The sequence below is a fragment of the Palaemon carinicauda genome, chromosome 1, assembly GCF_036898095.1.
Source record: "Palaemon carinicauda isolate YSFRI2023 chromosome 1, ASM3689809v2, whole genome shotgun sequence".
In the NCBI taxonomy this organism is placed as follows: domain Eukaryota; kingdom Metazoa; phylum Arthropoda; class Malacostraca; order Decapoda; family Palaemonidae; genus Palaemon; species Palaemon carinicauda.
In genome coordinates, this window is record NC_090725.1 from 118,528,915 (window position 1) to 118,547,613 (window position 18,699).

Below are 18,699 nucleotides of genomic sequence, written 5' to 3' on the forward strand. Positions count from 1 at the left end.
CCGATCGTGTCTGGCGCATACGTACACGAGTGTGTTTGTATCAATATTTGTTTTAGTTAATAAAGGAATTCAGATTTGCTGATATTGTTTTTTTAGTTACATTTAACTGTCTTTCAACTCATTAACGCTGTTAAAAATCATATGTACACAACACATTTTTGTTTAATCTCTCATTTTTGTTTAATCTCTCTCTCTCTCTCTCTCTCTCTCTCTCTCTCTCAGAAAAAAATTAATTGACGTCTCTAACACTAACAGTGAAGAACAAGAGAGAGAGAGAGAGAGAGAGAGAGAGAGAGAGAGAGAGAGAGAGAGAGAGAGAGAGAGAGAGAGAGAGAGAGAGTATTTATCTAAAGAACATGTTAACACCATGTCTACCTTCTCGCCGATCGTCTGTCTCCTGGCGTAGCAAATCCTACACCTGCGTTGGCCTGTCTCTAAGGTAAAGTGGCAATAAAACACATTTTTTATTTATTATTTCTTTATAATTATCTTTTTTACATGCTTCTTTCATATTATGCAGTTATGTTATTGTTAGGTGTAATTATGTGTAGCCATTTATTAAGGATTTATTATGGGTTTTTAGGCTGAGAAACGAATTAAATGAATTACCATGTATTCTTATGGGAAAATTCGTTTCTACATCCGAACATTTTCTACATCCGAAGTTGGTTGTGGAACGAATTAAATTCGTATGTAGAGGTACCACTGTAGTTTAACAACACTAACAATACATATAGTACAATATTTATCATGTTTCAAAAAACCTGCCTAAAGAATTTTCTTTTCACTGAGATGTGAGAATCGGAACAAAATGAAATTTATAAAGCTAGATAGCTCAGTGGAAAGAGAGCCATGAGACTTATAAAAGGTAAATAGCATAAAGAAGTATAATTATAACCAAAGGATACTGTAACAATGTTTTGCCATATCCACATTATGGGACACTTAAAGCACGCTGTTAATGGTACACCTTAGAGGAAATAACAAAACAAAAATTCCACAGCTTAAAACCAGAGTCCAATTATGTCAAGGAACTATGGTATTGGTTGCATGGACACAAGATACAGTACCGTATTACGAAAATGACTGTAATATATGATAACTTAGCAGGCCCCTAAACACACACACAAATAAATATTTATAGTACAAAGCCGAGTTTTGAAGAAAAAAAAACCCAAGTGAAGACACAAAGGATACTGTAACAATATTTTGCAATAGCCAGAGGATACTGTAACAATGTTTTGCAATATCCACAATATGGGACACTTAAAGCACACTGTTAGTGGTACACCTTAGAAGAAAAAACAAAACAAAAATTCCACAGCTTAAATCCAGAGTGCAATTATGTCAAGGAACTATGGTATTGGTTGCATGACACAAGATGCAGTACCGTATTAATAAAATTACTGTAATATATGATAACTTAGCAGGCCCCTAAACACACACACAAATAAATACTTATAGTACAAAGCTGAGTTTTGAAGAAAAAAAAAATCAAGTGAAGACACAATGTATCAACTACCACCAGCTTTCAGTTCCAATAGAAAATTTTCCCCATACAAAATGCATTAAGAGTTACGTTTTACTTAGAACAAAAAATATGAATATTTTACCCTCATAAAAGAAATCAACAAAACCTAATTATGGGGTAAGAAATTCCCATAAATTATCCTCTAAAACTTTAACTTACTAATAATATAATAAAAATTCACCTACCCAGATAAGATTGGAACTTTGCGGTGAGAAAGTGGCAATATTTGCGGATTTATGGAGTCTATATATTCTCCTTCTTCCAAACCTTCCATCTCCTCAGCATCATACCCATCATCTGAAAAGAATATGTAACAAAAAACAATTTGAAAAAATAACATTTAACTATGAAAACAATGTAAAGTTAATTCTAAAGTATTGTATATAAAGAATATATAAAAGATAAACTTGTCAAATGCATTCTAAACTGTATTCAAAATCTACTAAATAAACAACTAACTTTCATAAGCAAATTACTATAAGTTGGGAGGCATACTGTACCTATTTCATAATCCTCCATTGCAACTGGCCTCACTGCTTTCCTTTTTTCAACTGTCTTTGTAACTACACTCCCAATTTCTGACATTAACATTGTTTCTTCCTGCTGCTGTTTCTCACTTTCTTTTCTAGTTGCATTTGGAACTGTAATGGCTATTTTTCGTAACTTCAAATCTTTATCAGCTGATTCTTTTTGTTGGGCCTGTTCTCTTTCTCGATAACTGCGTGTATAAATTTCACCCTGAAAAAGGAACAAATATTAGCAATACAATACAATATATTTTAAAAATAATTAGTATTTTTCCTAGCTATACAAACCTGAGTCATTTATATGGGTTACTCCTAGTCTTGCTTTCACTACGACCAGACAATCAAAGAAAATAGGTTTGACTGCATCATAGTCACTAAGTAGCTACTGCTCATGCGGCGTAGAATGCCTGGACTATCGCTTCTTCACATTCACTTGGTCAAAGACTTGCGGGGCAGTTGAGGGGGGTTCTTTGATAAATGACTCAGGTTTGTATAGCTAGGAAAAATACAAATTGTTTTTAAAATTTGTAGTTTATTCCTACGCAGATATAAAAATTCTGAGTCATTTATAAGGAAGCCTTCCTTAGGTGGAAGTCTCTGTTAAGAGGTATGTCCTTCTCTAATAGATACAATTACTATAAAGTAATAGTAAGAGATCAAAAGTATATAATTTGTGAACTGTGTAGCCAGCTTGCAGAAAGGCAAGTTTGTATGTTCGATCCCAGAGGATAATATTCTTTGCCAGGGATGAAGTCATATAAACATCAAGTGTTACATAACAATAAATACAGTATTCAATATATCATCAAGTACTGAAAATTCAAGGCATTCCTAATTGCACAAGAGTGAATTTCAAGTGAAGGCTTCAAGTCTAATCCAGATAATCCTCTGCCTTAGTGCCCATTACATACCCTTATAATGTACAGAATAAATGATGCCTGAGATAAAATAGTTACAAGTCCCATAAGAGCTTATAATTAGATTACTTGTTGCGCTATAAAAATAGGGCCTAAAGTGAAGGCGACTAAAGACCTGTGTGTGCAGTCTTTAAAATAATGGTTTGTAAAAGTGGTTTGTCTCTTCCATACACCAGCTATGAGGACTTGTGCTACAGTGGTTTTTGAAGTTGGGCCTAGCAGATGTATAAACTGTGTTCGAGAGGGGCCCTGGCGATGCTTCCCCTGAAGATTTATAAGCTGTCATGATTGTTCCTCTCAACCAGAAAGAGATAGTATTTCTGGATACTTTCTTTTTGGAACAGCCAGTGCTCACAAACAAACTGGAGATTTTAGACCTACGATACTGCTTTCTTTTCAGATATTAACACACTTTTCTTGCAAGACAGAGTAACATGTCACCTGGGTCATCAGTTACCTCTTTAGGAGATAGGATAATTAGAGTCAAATCTGATATCGTTTTCAACCTCATTTTGGGTTTTGGCCACAAATTCAGGAACAAAAGACAAAGATAGTTCTTTCCACCCTCTGGAATGTGACGCAAGATAAGATAAACCTTGTAATTGGCTTAATCTCTTGGCTGAAGGTAAGGCACGGAGGAAGACGGTCTTTAAGGTAAGGTTCTGTTTGACTGCTTCGTTATGATGGTGTCGTTATGTCAAAATCATGCCTGGTGATAAAGACGGTGACGTCCAGATACGTCATTTACAAATATATCATTATTATTATTATTATTGATTACTAAGCTACAACCCTAGTTGGAAAAGTAGGATGCTATAAGCCCAAGGCCTCCAACAGGGAAAATAGTCCAGTGAAGAAAGGAAACAAGGAAGAAATAATTCTTAAGAAGAGTAACAACATTAAAATAAATATATCCTATATAAACTATAAAGACTTTAACAAAACAAGAGGAAGAGAAATAAGATAGAATAGTGTACCTGAGTGCACCCTCAAGCAAGAGAACTTTAACCCAAGACAGTGGAAACCATGGGACAGAGGCCATAGCACTACCCAAGACTAGAGAACAATGGTTTGATTTTGGAGTGTTCTTCTCCTAGAAGAGCTGCTTACCATAGCTAAAGAGTCCCTTCTACCCTTACCAATAGGAAAGGGGCCACTGAACAATTACAGTGCTGTAACCCCTTGGGTGAAGAAGAATTGTTTGGTAATCTTAGTGTTGTCAGGTGTATGTGGACAGAAGAGAATATGTAAAGAATATGCCAGACTATTCGATGTGTGTGTGTGCGTGTAGGCAAAGGGAAAATGAACCGTCACCAGAGAGAAGGATCCAATGTAGTACTGTCTGGCCAGTCAAAAGGCCCCATAACACTCTAGCGGTAATATCTCAACGGGTGGCTGGTTCCCTGGCCAACCTACTACCTATAAACCATATTGAGGTTAAAATTACTTGGAAATTACTTTTATACCTCATATATCTTACGAAAGAGTACAGCACATAGTCATATATCACACACAGTTCACACTCGGGAATTTTCACTAAAAAATTTCTTTTTCTCCCTGATATCAGCCCCTCCTCCTACTCTCTTCAGCCAACCAACAAGGTATTTGGGATTCTAGTCATTATTTTTTATTGTGTAAGAATTATTTTTGTCTATTTTTGTTACTATACAAAATATCACATCACACTCTCTAGCCAATGGCGACCTTCACACCCTGAAGCATTACTCAAATCTCGCTTGACACCCCCAGCTTAGAGACGTAAGGATCCTCACATCTCACCATACCACCAACCAAAATACTTGCGATTCTAATTCTTATTCGTGATTTTGTAAGGTCTATTTTTGTGCATTCCTATATTCCCATTTGTTTAAATCACAGAAAAACATGCAACGTAGCTCTTCAGACACCATTGGGTCTCTAACTCTGACCAAAACGTTTTACCAGTAATGCATGTTCTTGACACACGGCGAGATTCATCTCTTTCTTATTTTATTGTTCTTTTTCTCTACTATCATTTCTACATATCATCACCTTCATATGTTATATATTTCGTATCAGTATTGTTCGCTGTTTTCGCGAGTAAACGTTAGCCAAATGTCACTATTCCATTTATTGACATTCTACACAGTATCCAGGCAATCTGGGCAATGAATATTTGTCATGTTCTTACATGAGCAGTCTCTATTTCCAAGCCTGGGAAATACCGAAAACAAGGATTATCCAGTTCATAGTAAGTCACACACAAGGTGAAATGACAGAAGAACGAAAAAACCTTATGTCTAATGAACTAAATTTATATTATGTCTCTCTCCTTCTCTTTCTCTCAAGAACAGAAATACACTTCTTTCGTCATTAGTTTTTTTTGTTGTTTGTATACCTTATGAAATGACATTTTGTCCTAAATTGTATTACTGTATTCCTAGCTATAGAAACCTGTAATCATTTAATATAGGAATTTGCTTCATTAACAGCCGAAGAGAAAGAAAACCAGGCAGTTGTGCTGATTGGTTGGCTGGCGGTACGGGGCGGAGCTTAGCTGCCGCCCCTCCACCGCCAGCCCGCTTTCCTCATTCAAACGCTTTAGGCTCAATGTGGAACATGAGAGGGGTGGTAGAGGTGGGCATTTATATTAAATGAATACAGGTTTGTATAGCTAGGAAAAATACAATTTAGGACAAATTGTCATTTGTTCCGACGCGATATGCAAACCTCGTAATCATTTAATATAGGAAGACTCACTGGTTGGTGGGAGGTCTGCCTTTGCTGCTTGTGATCAGCTAACTGCCCGGATAAAGACCTGGTCTCGAATGAGAGCAGAGGACTAAATCCACCTACCTCTGTCTCTCGACCCGACATGATGATGGTGGGGTCTGAGAGACTAGGAGCCGGGGCGCGCGATGGGTAAGAGCATCGCATGACCTGAGAACATAAATGTAAGAGAAACTCGACCATACGGTTGCTGTGACTGGATGAACCTCCATAACCAAAAGGCAAAGGGTTTATACATCCACCGTCTTGATGTATGGGACCACAAGGGAGGAGACAGAGAGAAAGGCAGAGCACATGCACACTGCTTTCACACAATTAAACATACCATAAAATCAAGATAAGAGACTTCCCTGCCCCAGAGGAACTGGAGAGGTCAGACAAAGCTTGAGCCGCTACCACAGGGCTAAGAACAAGGGTGTCCAAGGACTTGTGCGTAAACTCCCTCACGTAAAAGGCCATAAAGGTGGTCTGGCATTTCTAAACGCCAGCCTCCAGCACTTGGCCCACTGCAAGATTTCTCTTGAAAGCGAGTGTGGGGGCAAAAATCCTGATCTCGTGAGCTTTAACCCTCACTGGTGCTTGGACTCTTGAAGAAGTCTCATACGCCTTGCGGATGGTTTCACAGATCCAGAAGGATATCGTGTTCCTTGACACCTTCTTGGTTCTGCCGGTGCTAACGAAGAGTTATCGACATTCAGGTCCGATTTGCCGAGTTCCCTTAAGATAGCGGGACAGAGATGCCTCTCACTTTAACCACCACCCGCCACATCCGGTAAGGAAGGAATAGTGAAGGCCTCTAACCTGGGATCGTGGATCGCTGGGTTCTGAGTCTTAGCCACGAACCCTGGCACAAAACTCAAGGAGATCTCCTTCCAACCCTCTAGGTGAGTGACATTAAAAGAGGGGCCGTGTAACTCCCTGACTCTCTTTGCCGATGCTAAGGCTAGCAGAAAAACAGTCTTAAGGGTCAAGTGCCTGTCTGAGGCACGGCTCAAGGGTTCGTACGGAGCATGAGTAAGAGACCCAAGAACTAGAGTGACATCCCACTGGGGAATTCGAAGTTCCCTCGGGGGACACGACTATTCGAAGCTCTTAATGAGCATAGAAATCTCGTGGGCATTGGAGATATCTATGCCCTTCAGACGGAACACCATTGCAAGGGCAGACCTGTACCCTTTAATGGCAGAAACTGAAAGGAGCTTATCTCTGGGAAGAAAGACTAGGAAGTCTGCGATCTAAGTCAGAGATGCTCCGACTGGATAGACACCCCTTCCACTACACATATCACAGAAGGAGGATCTACTAAGGTACCCTGACATCTCTTTCGCAGCGAGTCGCGAAAAACCGCGCGTTCTGAGGAGATAGCGGATAGTCTCCACGCGTGAAGTCTGAGCGACTGCACCGCCTAGTGGTACCTGCTCGACAAGGGTTGCCGAAGGAGATTGGGCCAATGTGGTAGCTCTCTCGGTGCCTCGACCAAGCGACAACAGATTGGGAAACCACTCCATGTGTGGCCATATTGGAGCAATGAGAGTCATCCAGAGTCCTGGGGTTACTAGGACCCGGGACAGGACTGCGCAAAGCAAGCAAAAGGGGGAAAACGCGTAACAATCCAGTCAATCCCAAGGATGTTGCAGTGCATCCTAGAACGCAGCTGCGGGATCTGGTACTGAAGAGCAAAACATGGGAAGCTTGGCGCTGTGCCGTATTGCGAATAGGTCGATGCATGGTTCTCCCCAGAGGTTGAGTACTCAACTCTCTACCCAAGGGTGAAGAGACCATTCTGCCCCTATTACCTGGTTTATCCAACTTAGGGCATCTGCCAGACCATTTTTCTTGCCTGGAATGTACCTGGTTGACAAGATTACGTGTTGAATCTCTGCCCACAGAAATACCCACCTCGTCAACTTGCTTTTTGACGTGCGCGAATAAGGACGTGTTGTCGCTCATCAGCACTACCGAGTGCTCTCTCAAACGGGCCTGGAAATGAATGAGTGCTCTCGAGACTGCCATCATTCCCAGCACTTTGATGTGCAGGTGTTTCCCCTCTTCCGACCACACACCTGACACTACTTAAACGTCCAGGTGTGCACCCCAACCTTCCGTGGACGGGTCTGTGAACAGACGGAATTGAGGTGAAGGAGGGTTTATGAGAAACCCTCTCATGAGGTTCTCCTCGTTTAGCCACCAAAGGAGATTCTCCCTTACCTTGCACTCCATGAGGACCGGACGAGAGTGAGGATCGGTGGCTGCCGACCACTGCTTCTTCAGACACCACTGAAGGGAGAGTAGATGGATCCGCCCAAAAGGAACGAGCTTCTCCAGCGAGGAGAGGTGACCTTGAAGAACTTGCCACTGGAGGCTGGAAGTTGCTCCTGCGACAGGAACGACAGTGCAACCTCTCTGAGTCTGCTGATCCGTTCTTCAGAGGGAAGAACGCGAGCTGCTGCCAAGTCGATCAGCATTCCCAGATACTTCACATTCTTCTTGGGAATGAGGTTCAACTTCTCGTAGTTCACCACGATCCCCAGATCGCGACAAACTGCCAGAAGCGAGTCTCGGTCCTGAATCAACTACTCCTGCGAGGGAGCGAGAATCAGCCAGTCGTCGAGGTACATCAGTAGGCGGATGCACCTCGAGTGGGACCAAGCTGCTACAGTTGTGAACACTTGGAGAACTGTGCACAGTCCGGAGCACAGGACTTTGAACTGGTACACCATGCCCTGGAAGGTGAATTGGATGTGTTTTTGAGATGACAGATGAACTGGTACTTGAAAGTAGGCGTCCTTCAAGTCTATCGAAAGCATCTTGAACGCAGTTTGCTGAACGAACTTGTTCAATGGCGAAAGGCCAGTGATCGGTCTCCAACCTCCTGTCGCCTTCTCGACAAGGAAGAGACGACAGAAGAACCTTGGTGACTGATCCTGTACGACTTCTAGCTCATCCTTCTCCAACATTTCCTGGACCTTTGCCTCTAAGGCCAGAACCTTTGGAGATGTTGGAGCGTACGTGTGGAACGATATTGGAGTGGAGGATATGGGGGGGCCGATGAAGCACGAATGGGAGCTTGTACCCTTCGCGAAGGGTCAACACCACCCATTCCTCGGCCCTGAGGTGCTGCCACATCACCCAATGGTGCAATAGGCATCCCCCTACCTTTGGCAGCATGGGAAGGGGAAAGCCAAGCTCAGCGTTTGCCTTTCCCTCGCTTGCCCCTATTCTTTCCACGACGTGGAGGAGCTCCCGAGTGAGGCTGAAAGGTTTGTTTGAGGGCAGAACCCTTCTGAACAGGAGCAGGTCTCGGCTGCACAGGAAAAGCATGAGCACGACCAGCAGTACCCTTGCTACTTCCCGTGGGCTTGGCCTGACTCGGCCTGGCTGCGGACGGTTTCACGGGACCAGGTCCCTTGAAACTCGCAGCCTGCATCTGGTAGATAATGGAGTCCTTCGAGTCGAGGCGCCATTTATCCCACACGGTCCGAACTTCCTCTGGTGGAAAGAGAGAAGTTGCAGCTCTAATAGGAGCATCCCTGAGTGCCAGGGCCTCTCCTGAACCAATCTGTCTTGCCAAACGAGCAGCTACGCTACTGCCTCGCACTTTTTGAGGATTAGATTGGCATACTGGGTGGCAAGCTGGTCCAAGAGAAAAGTAACAGCTTTCCCACCAAACAAACCCAGGTTCCTGTACTGCTCCATGTGTTCGGGGGTAAGAAGCTTGGTGTCCCACACAAACACTGTGGCTGTACCACACCAGTGGTCGAGCCACGAAGCAGCATGGAGAGCAGCTACAGAGATGGAATCCATAGTTGAAATCTCAGAGACTGAGAAGGAGACACACTGGGATTTCAAGCTCTCGACCGAGGAACCCCCAGCAAGCGCTTTGACCGCGGGGCCGAGAGGGAGAGGACAAGGCACAGAAGACTCTGTGACGTAGTACCTCTTCTGTCGCTGGAGTGGTGAAGGGAGAAGCTTGACTCCTGGCTCCTAAGCGAGTCACCAGGTCCTGCGATCTCGTCACTCATTCGGTCCAATGCTCGAGCAGCCTGTCTCGACCAGGGTAGTGTGACGGGCCGTGGACTGCCTTCGGGAGCTCCCCATAGAATCTCCAAGGCTGTACACTTATCCTCAGACACAACTGCAGGAGAAGCCCTGAGGCCATTAATCTCACACATGAGGTTAATGACCTCTAGGAATGGCGACTCCACCTCGGGATCTTCCGTCTCCAAGGCCGGTGAAGGCCATGGAGGCGGCTGATCCCTCAGTCCCGCTACATCCGTAGGTGTAGGGGAAGCGACATGCTGCACAGGTGATGACATCTCCTATGAATACCCTCGCTCTGGTCTTAAGACCGAACCAGGCTTGTATTGAGGAGTCGAGGAAGGACCCTGGCAGGGTTCATCCACGACGGAATGCATCGAGGTTCCCACTGCAACCGAGTGCATGACTGGTCACTGCGAGCCCCACGAAGATCCCGAAGAAGCTCGAGCGCGAGCGGGATCGCTGGGAACTGCAGCGCTCACACCAGGAGGTGCAGACAGGTTAGTCGCGCGAGTCCTGTCCGCGGCCTCGCCTATTAAATGGCCAGAAAGCATGGGGGTTGGCTGCACCTTGCGTGGCTGGTATGTGCGAGAGCTAGCCTGGTCGTGAACGACTGGCCCCCATGTCGCGGGCTGAGCTACGAGGTGGCTCCATGCCTTGCCCGAGTCGCGCGGGACAAGTGCGCGGCTGTCTGGGTCTGCTTCCTTCTCACGCGACACACAACTCGCGGAGTCGGTCCGTGTGGCTACCCCCGTGGAGGTAGTCGTGCCTACCGTGGATTCTTCACGAGAGACCACAGCTATGATTTCTCGTGCCGAAGCAGGGACTCTCTTTTCCCGCCTCAAGAGCGGTTCAATTCGAGTCTGAGCAGCAGCTCGGGGGCCTGAGGACCTCGTCACCATGCTCTGGGAGACGATACCTACGCCCTCGAGCGCGGTTGTCATGCACAGAGGCCTTGCGCGAGATTCGCCGTGAATAATCCCACGAGCGCAGGGAACATGGGAATCTCTCGCGTCGCCCTCATCCTCCGGAGGAGAAGAGGTGTTTCAGGGTGCCATGTCCCTTCAACTGCGACTAGCCTTCCTGACCCTCTTCGCTTTCATCTTCTTCACATTCCTCTTCCTCCTTGGGGGAGAAGAGTTCGAGTCAGAAGATGAAAACAAAGAGGGGGAGAGAGAGGAGGAGGAACTAGAAGAGGAATACCACCCACGCTTCCTCTTCTTGTGCCCCCTCCGAGGTACTCGAATGGTGGTCGAGGCAACAGCAGATGACACTGGAAGAGGATGAACACCTGAGCCATGTCCGTAGGAAGAGCCGTGGTCGGTGAACGTGGTGAACCTGAAAAACGTATTGTATCAGCAGGAGTTTTGGAAGATTTTAATTTTAACTGACTTGTAGGCAAAGCTGTAAAGAGTTTGACAGCAGTCGTTAAAATAATCTCCGTGTTTAAAGCAACTCAAAGCTGTAAAGGGTTTGCCCGCAGTCGTTAAAGAAATCTCCGTGTTTAAAACCTTACTCTCCCTTGTTTTAACGGGGAGTCCTGCAGTTATTTTACCCTTGGAAAAAGTTTGCATTTTACCAGGAACAAATGCTTTTATCAGGTACATGGTCAATAACAACAGGGGCATCAGGGAACATGGGAGTTGATAAAGTTACAAAATCAGTTACATTCATGTGTTCATCAACAATCGGATCATTCAAATAACGTTGTTCAATCTCGTCCGCCAGGGTTAAACGGCATTTTAACAAATCCAAGTCTGTTGGGTGTCCCTCGAGATCGCCGAAGCAGCGGGAGCGCTAAGGTCACCCGCTTTCCCGGCAAAACCTGAGAAATCCCTGACATGCGGTGAATCCGAGCTTCCCAAAATCATACTCACAGCTTCCTCCGACTCGAAGAGAGCGTGAGCAGACTTCGCTGTGGTAGTCTCTTTAGACGACACACTTTGCATCGGCTCCCCTTTCTTCTTCTTCGAAAGAGGCAAGCTCTCCAAAGCAGAAGCAGCTTTAGGGGTCCGGTGATATTTGAGTCGATTCTCGAAAGCCTGGCACTGCAATAGCGGCCAGGATTCACACTCACGGCAGGGAGGATCTTGAGAGCAAGGTTTTCCCCAGCATGTCGGGCAGAGCGTGTGTGGGTCTACAGAAGGTCACGAAAGCCACCTACTGCAGCGCCAACCACGGCCTACACAACATCGCATCTTATGAGTAACTTTCTCCTCCATAACAATCACACAATCACTAGTACACAAGTAATGAGAAGGCAAAAGGCTGCAGCGTACAGAGCAGAGAGTAGCACAACCATCCACATTGAGCCGAAGCGAGTGAAGGAGGAAAGTGGGCTGGCGGTGGGGGAGCGGGGCGGAGCTTAGCACAACTGCCTGGTTTTCTTTCTCTTCGGCTGTTTCAGCTGAGCTGAAGCGAATTCCTATATTAAATGACTACAGGTTTGTATATCATGCCGGAACAACTTATGCAACATGCATAACAAACTAAGTGAACGAAGGTGCCAGAGATTAGTTTCTAGATCAAGAATAAGAATTTTAATAGACCACAAGTACCTCTTCAACAAATTAAGATGTAAATCAGCAGCTGAACACCAGAAAGGAGAACAATACCCAAAACAAGATGGAATGAAAGAATTAAAATTCTTCTTCAAAATAGATTGATTACTAAAAACCTCAAAAGACTGTCTCAATAAGCCAATTTTTTGTGCAAATGAAGAAGACAGACCTAATGTTTTTTCAAAAGTCGAGAATCACACCTAAAATTTTGAAAGTCATACAGTTAAAGAAACCTTATCAATGCTGAGATCCGTATGTTGAGGAGCCACGGTCCTTGACCTACTTAAAAATTGTACTTTGAGTTTTGTTCATATTCAACTTCATGCACCATGCACTAATTTTAGCTAGATCTCTATTAAGGGATTCAGCAATCCCAAATCTACATTCAGGAGATGGAATTGATGCAAAGATAGTAGTATCATCTGTATATACAACAAGATTGTTTTCTGGGCAAAACCACATGTCGTGTATATATAGTATGAAAAGTAATGGACCAAGAACACTACCTCTAAGAACACCAGATATCACATACCTATACTCACTATGGTGCCCATCAACAACAATTCTTTGCAATCTATTACTTAAAAATTCAATAATGCTGCTAAGAAACGACCCATCCACTCCAAACTGTTTGAGTTTGAAAACAAGGGCCTCATGATTAACACAGTCAAACGTAGCGCTAAAATCAAGGCCAATCATATGAACTTCCTGACCACAATCAAGGGACTTCTGTACAGCATTGGAGATTGTAAGAAGAGCATCATATGCTCCAAGCCATTTACAAAAACCAAATTGTAAACTAGGGAACAGATGATTACTTTCAGCAAACCTATTAAGATGTTTTGCCAAAAGATGTTCAAAAACTTTAGATATGAGAGTTATGGGAATTGGGCAGTAATCAGTTGGATTTGAGCTACCACAAACACATTTACTGTACATAGTAGGGTAATTTCTCATCTTAATTTGTTGGACGGGAACTTACGGTCTATGAAATTTCTTATTCCTGATCTAGATATTAATCTTTGGCACCGTCGTTCAATTAGTTCATTATGCATGTTGAAGATTTTTCCTAATTCTGACCATCCTTTTCATTCAGATCTTCCTGGACAGTTCCATCCTGTTCGATACTAGGCATGCAGTTAATTCTAATAGTCAGGCCTTCATCATGAGGCTCAATGCTACACAGTATTCTAGAAGTTTTATTCCAACTATGACCAAGTTGTGGAATGATCTTGCTAATCGGGTAGTTGAATCAGTAGAACTTTAAAAGATCAAAGTTGCACTAAATGTTTTTATGTTGAACAGGCTGGCATGAGTATTTTTATAGTTTTATATGACTTATCTATTTTAATGTTGTTAATGTTTTTTAAATATTCTATTTTAATTTTTCATAGCTTCTTATATTGCTTATTTCCTTGTTTCCTTTCCTCGCTGGGCTATTTTTCCCTGTTGGAGCCCCTGGGGTTATAGCACCTTGCTTTTCCAACTAGGGTTGTAGCTTGGCTAGTAATAATAATAATAATAATAATAATAATAATAATAATAATAATAGTAATAATAATTCTCCAACAAGTCCTAGAAGCTCCTCTTGCTAACTTGCGCAAAATAACATATAACTTTGGAGCTAAGAAATCTGGTCTTTATAAAAAAAACAATAGAAAAATACCATATAGGTCTTCGCCTCCATAATCATCAAGGTCCATCAAGAGAGCTTTAATTTCACGAGAATGAAAAGATAAACTAGTTACTTTAGACTTAAGAAAACAGGAATGAGGAATATCAAGTTTCTCATTACTTTGCTTACTGCAAAACTTTTCCTTTAGACAGTGAGTGAAGAGCCATCTGGTTTAAGTAAAGAAGTAATTGTTGCATCTACACCAAAAAGTGCTCCTTATGCTCCTGGGTTGTACTGGAAAGGATTTCTTATATGGTTAAATTGTAATGCTTTTCAGTTGAAGCATAAACTCTCTGAGCAAAAGCTGTAAGCTGAGTATAATTATTCCAGGTCACATCTGATCTGTTATCCTTCTAAAGATGATAGACCTCCTGCTTCTCCAAATAAGAACAACTACAATCATCATTGAAACATGGTTTGTCTTTCACTCAGTACCTTAACACATAAGAGGGAAACCCCTATCAATTATGGTGACTAGGTTCTCAGTCAAAAGAACAGCAGGATCAATACTACTATACAATTGTGACCAATTCAAGCCTAAAAGATCACTCAAAATCCCATTCCAGTCTGCTTGAGATTTCATATACAGTAAATCTTACATGAGTATGATACATCAGAGATATGCTGCTCAGTCTTTACTACTAATGAAATCAAGGTATGGTCAGATGTCCCAACTGGAGAACCAACCTTACTTGTTATAATGCTAGGGGAATCAGTACCGTATATACAAGGTCCAAGCAGTTAACCGACCAGTGAGAAGCTGGTGATATTTCAGATCACGGAACCGAACTTGTGAATGAAGTCTTCAGTCGTATATCTGAGTTGTATGGCATTAAGCATTCTCCCATTCTTGCAAATAGACCTAGTTCTAATGGGTTAGTAGAGTCTAAAATCGAGTTTTAATCAGTATGCTTCAATACTTAGTGGCAGATAATCCTAATATCTGATCAGATATGTTGTCAAAGGCATAGTTTGCTTTAAATACAGGTCATAATGAGAGTATTGGAGATACTCCTTTTTATTTAATTTTCAGTCAACATCCGAATTTGCCATATGATGTTTTCACGAAAAAGGAATAATTGCCTGTATATAATGTAAATGATTTTCAAACTGATGTGGCCAATGTAAACAAAAGAGCTTTCGAGATGGCCGATAAGATTTTAAAGATAGCCCAGAATAGGAATATTCGTAGTTACAATCGGAGATTTATAGCTCAACCGCATGCCATTCAAATTGGCAATCGTGTGTGTATTAAGAGACTTCATAGTAAACGGCATAAGTTCGAATCTGCTTTCATCGGGCCATTCAAGGTGACCCAAACCAATCATGATAGAATACAAGTTAGAAGTATTGCAAAAGGAAACATTGTGCCAGAAAGCAAGTTGATGTGTTCACACAAAAATAATGTGTCAGCAGTTTACCCTGTGTGGAGTCCGAATGATGGGCCAGCTTGAGAATTTGTAAACATTCCCCAAACAATGGTGTCACCATAAATTCCTTCTTGCAAAAAGAGAGAGAGAGAGAGAGAGAGAGAGAGAGAGAGAGAGAGAGAGAGAGAGAGAGAGAGAGAGAGAGAGAGAGAGACGTTTCTGCCTTTTAAAAGCGCAGCAAGTTAGGTAGAGATTAGCGATAGGCATAGGGTAATCCCCATGAGAGGCCTACGTAAGTTTTCGGCACTGTGTCTAGTAGCCACTAGTGTGTGTGAATAGTAAAGTGAGAATACGTGGAGGTGTAGTTTTTGATAAAAAGTATAAATTATCCTTTAAGTCAGACGCTCACATTTTGTTGATCAGTTATGATCCTGATGAATTGCGAGTCCACTAATTACAGTTCTTGATCAGACTAGTGTTAAAAAATCAGTTAAAACCGTTTTCTGAGGACATTGCTTTGATTAAACTTCAATCAATTCTCGCAAACGTTCATAGAGCTCTTCATAGGTCATAGGATACTTTTGAAGACTTTGTAGTTTCAAAGGGGAATAGGGAGAAGCATGGAGCTAACTGCATAGGTGAGCTGATACGGAGTTGGACCGGGCTAATTACCCATTCGGAGCTCAATCAATCAGAAAAAGTGCTCACTTAAGAATCCCAGAAAACCCACACAGTCATAAACCAAATTATTTCTCATACACACGTCTTGGATAAACAATTAAGCACATTACAGTAATTTTAGCAGTAAACATAGGCCAGGTTACATTAAGAGTTTTGGAAAATAGAATTAATAATATGGGGAAAGAAATATATCAAATTCAAAGACGTAATTTATGTAGAACGTGCTACACAATTAGCTGTTGTGACTAGAGAGCTAACTTTGCATTTGGGAAACATTCTAACCCCGGGGGAAATATATTCTGACAATCTACCCCCAAGGGGGGTTTTCTGAGGACATTGCTTTAATTAAACTTCAGTCAATTCTCCCAAATGTTCATAGAGCTCTTTGTAGGTCATTGGGTACTTTCAAAGACATTCTCGTTTCAAAGGGAAATAGGGAGAAGCATGGAGCTAACTGCATAGGTGAGCTGATATGATACGGAGTTGGACCGGGCTAATTGCCCATTCGGAGCTCAATCAATCAGAAAAAGTGCTCACTCAAGAATCCCAGAATACCCACACAGTCAAAAACCAAATTGTTTCTCATACACACGTCTTAGATAAACAATTAAGCACATTAATTTTAGCAGTAAACATAGGCCAGGTTACATTAAGAGTTTTGGAAAATAGAATTAATAATATGGGGAAAGAAATATATCAAATTCAAAGAGACGTAATTCATGTAGAACGTGCTACACAATTAGCTTTTGTAACTAGAGAGCTAACTTTGCATTTGGGAAACATTCTAACCACGGGGGAAATATATTCTGACAATCTACCCCCGGGGGGAGTTTTCTGAAGACATTGCTTTAATTAAACTTCAGTCAATTCTCGCAAACGTTCATAGAGCTCTTCGTAGGTCACTGGATACTTTCGAAGACTTTGTGGTTTCAAAGGGGGAATAGGGAGAAGCATGGAGCTAATTGGATAGGTGAGCTGATACGGAGTTGGACCGGGCTAATTGCCCATTCGGAGCTCAATCAATCAGAAAAAGTGCTCACTTAAGAATCCCAGAATACCCACACAGTTATTATCCAAATTATTTCTAATACACACGTCTTAGATAAACAATTAAGCACATTAATTTCAGCAGTAAACATAGGCCATTAAGAGTTTTGGAAAATAGAACTAATAATATGGGGAAAGAAATAGATCAAATTCAAAGAGACGTAATTTATGTAGAAAGTGCTACACAATTAGCTTTTGTAACTAGTGAGCTAACTTTGCATTTGGGAAACGTAGCTAGACAAATTCAGAACGTTCTAACCATGGGGGAAATATACTCTGACAATCTACCCCCAGGGGAGTTTTCAAAGATCTTGAAAAAGATCCATGAAACAGTGCCGTTGTTTATTCCGCTTGTAGAGAATAATTTGCCAGTTTTACCCAATGTCATCTGTAACTGTTGATAAAGTAAGGGGTAAGTTTTATTTTCTTGTAAAGATACCTGTTAAAAATGAACACCCAGATTTCCGCTTATATGAAGTTAAGTCGATGTGGACCCAGATAGAAAAGGAGGAATTCACAACTCGAGTGTCAATCAATCACCCCTATTTTGCTGTTAATAATAGAGATACTCTTATTGTGTCATTGCCTAATTTAGAAAAAAAGATAGAAAAAGAACAAGCTAATACAGGATGGAAATCTTCAAGTGTTTTTCAAATATTACTTAGTCAATTGGAAGAGATTAAACACCTTTAACCTTCATCACAAGTTTTCACCAATAGAGAGTTTTATTAATTACATGTTTTTAGTATTCTCTTATTCAAAGAAAGTTTATGATATGTTTTTCTTATTAGTGTAATTTTTCACAATTTGTTGAAATATGTGAATAATTAAAAAATTATACAGCACTCATTCAAAAACAAGCTCCTGTTCTAGACTTCAGCAGGTGTTATTGAATTTAGACTTACAATCACAATACTTTATATTCTCTTTATTTGTTAATATTATTTATTGACCACACATATTTCTGAGCGAGAAATTTAGTTAGTAATTACATTTAAATTCACATTACTTAGTAATTATCTGAAAACAATGATGCTTCTAGGATAAAATACTTCTAACCAATCAGCTAGGAGGAACCTTTTTTGAGCTAAAAGGACACTCCTGCGAGTGAGCCCAAATATGCCTCAGTGAAAAAAAACTAATATAGTCCTGAGGGGAAGAGCTGTAGAAATTTCAGAATCATATTTAGGGACAAAGGCTGTTGCTACCAGTTGGAGGGCACCAGTGACACTGGTAAAATTCATTGAAATAATAAAATATGTAAGCAGATTATTTTAACAGCAACACTAGCCTTAACCAACCTTATGTTTCTTCTTTGGACTTTCTGCTTTTTCTGAATGTCTTCGAGATGGCTTATTTACAGACTTGTGTGCATCAGCCACAGCACGTAAAATGAGGGCGGTGTTTGCTTGTATTGCTCCTGAACGCCTTGGCCTTGGTAAAACCTATATGAAAAATAAAAACAGGAATTAATAATGGTTGGATGTTTGGAATTTGAGTCATAGAGGATCAGAACTAGGGGCCAAGAGACAGTCGACTAAATTAATGAAGAAAAATAAAATATTTATGAAACAATGTTAATA

General features: G+C 41.7%; 1 protein-coding gene across 1 annotated transcript in view; it reads right to left on the reverse strand.

Annotated features, from left to right (window-relative positions):
- Nab2 (Nuclear polyadenosine RNA-binding 2) overlaps nt 1-18,699 on the reverse strand; it is a 379,140-nt gene that overhangs the window by 141,823 nt on the left and 218,618 nt on the right. The window contains exons 9-11 of the mRNA XM_068384339.1: nt 18,418-18,561; nt 2,032-2,269; nt 1,717-1,828 (exon numbers count right to left, since the gene is read on the reverse strand). Of these exons, the coding sequence (XP_068240440.1) occupies nt 1,717-1,828; nt 2,032-2,269; nt 18,418-18,561 (494 nt within the window). The remainder of the gene's footprint in view (nt 1-1,716; nt 1,829-2,031; nt 2,270-18,417; nt 18,562-18,699) is intronic.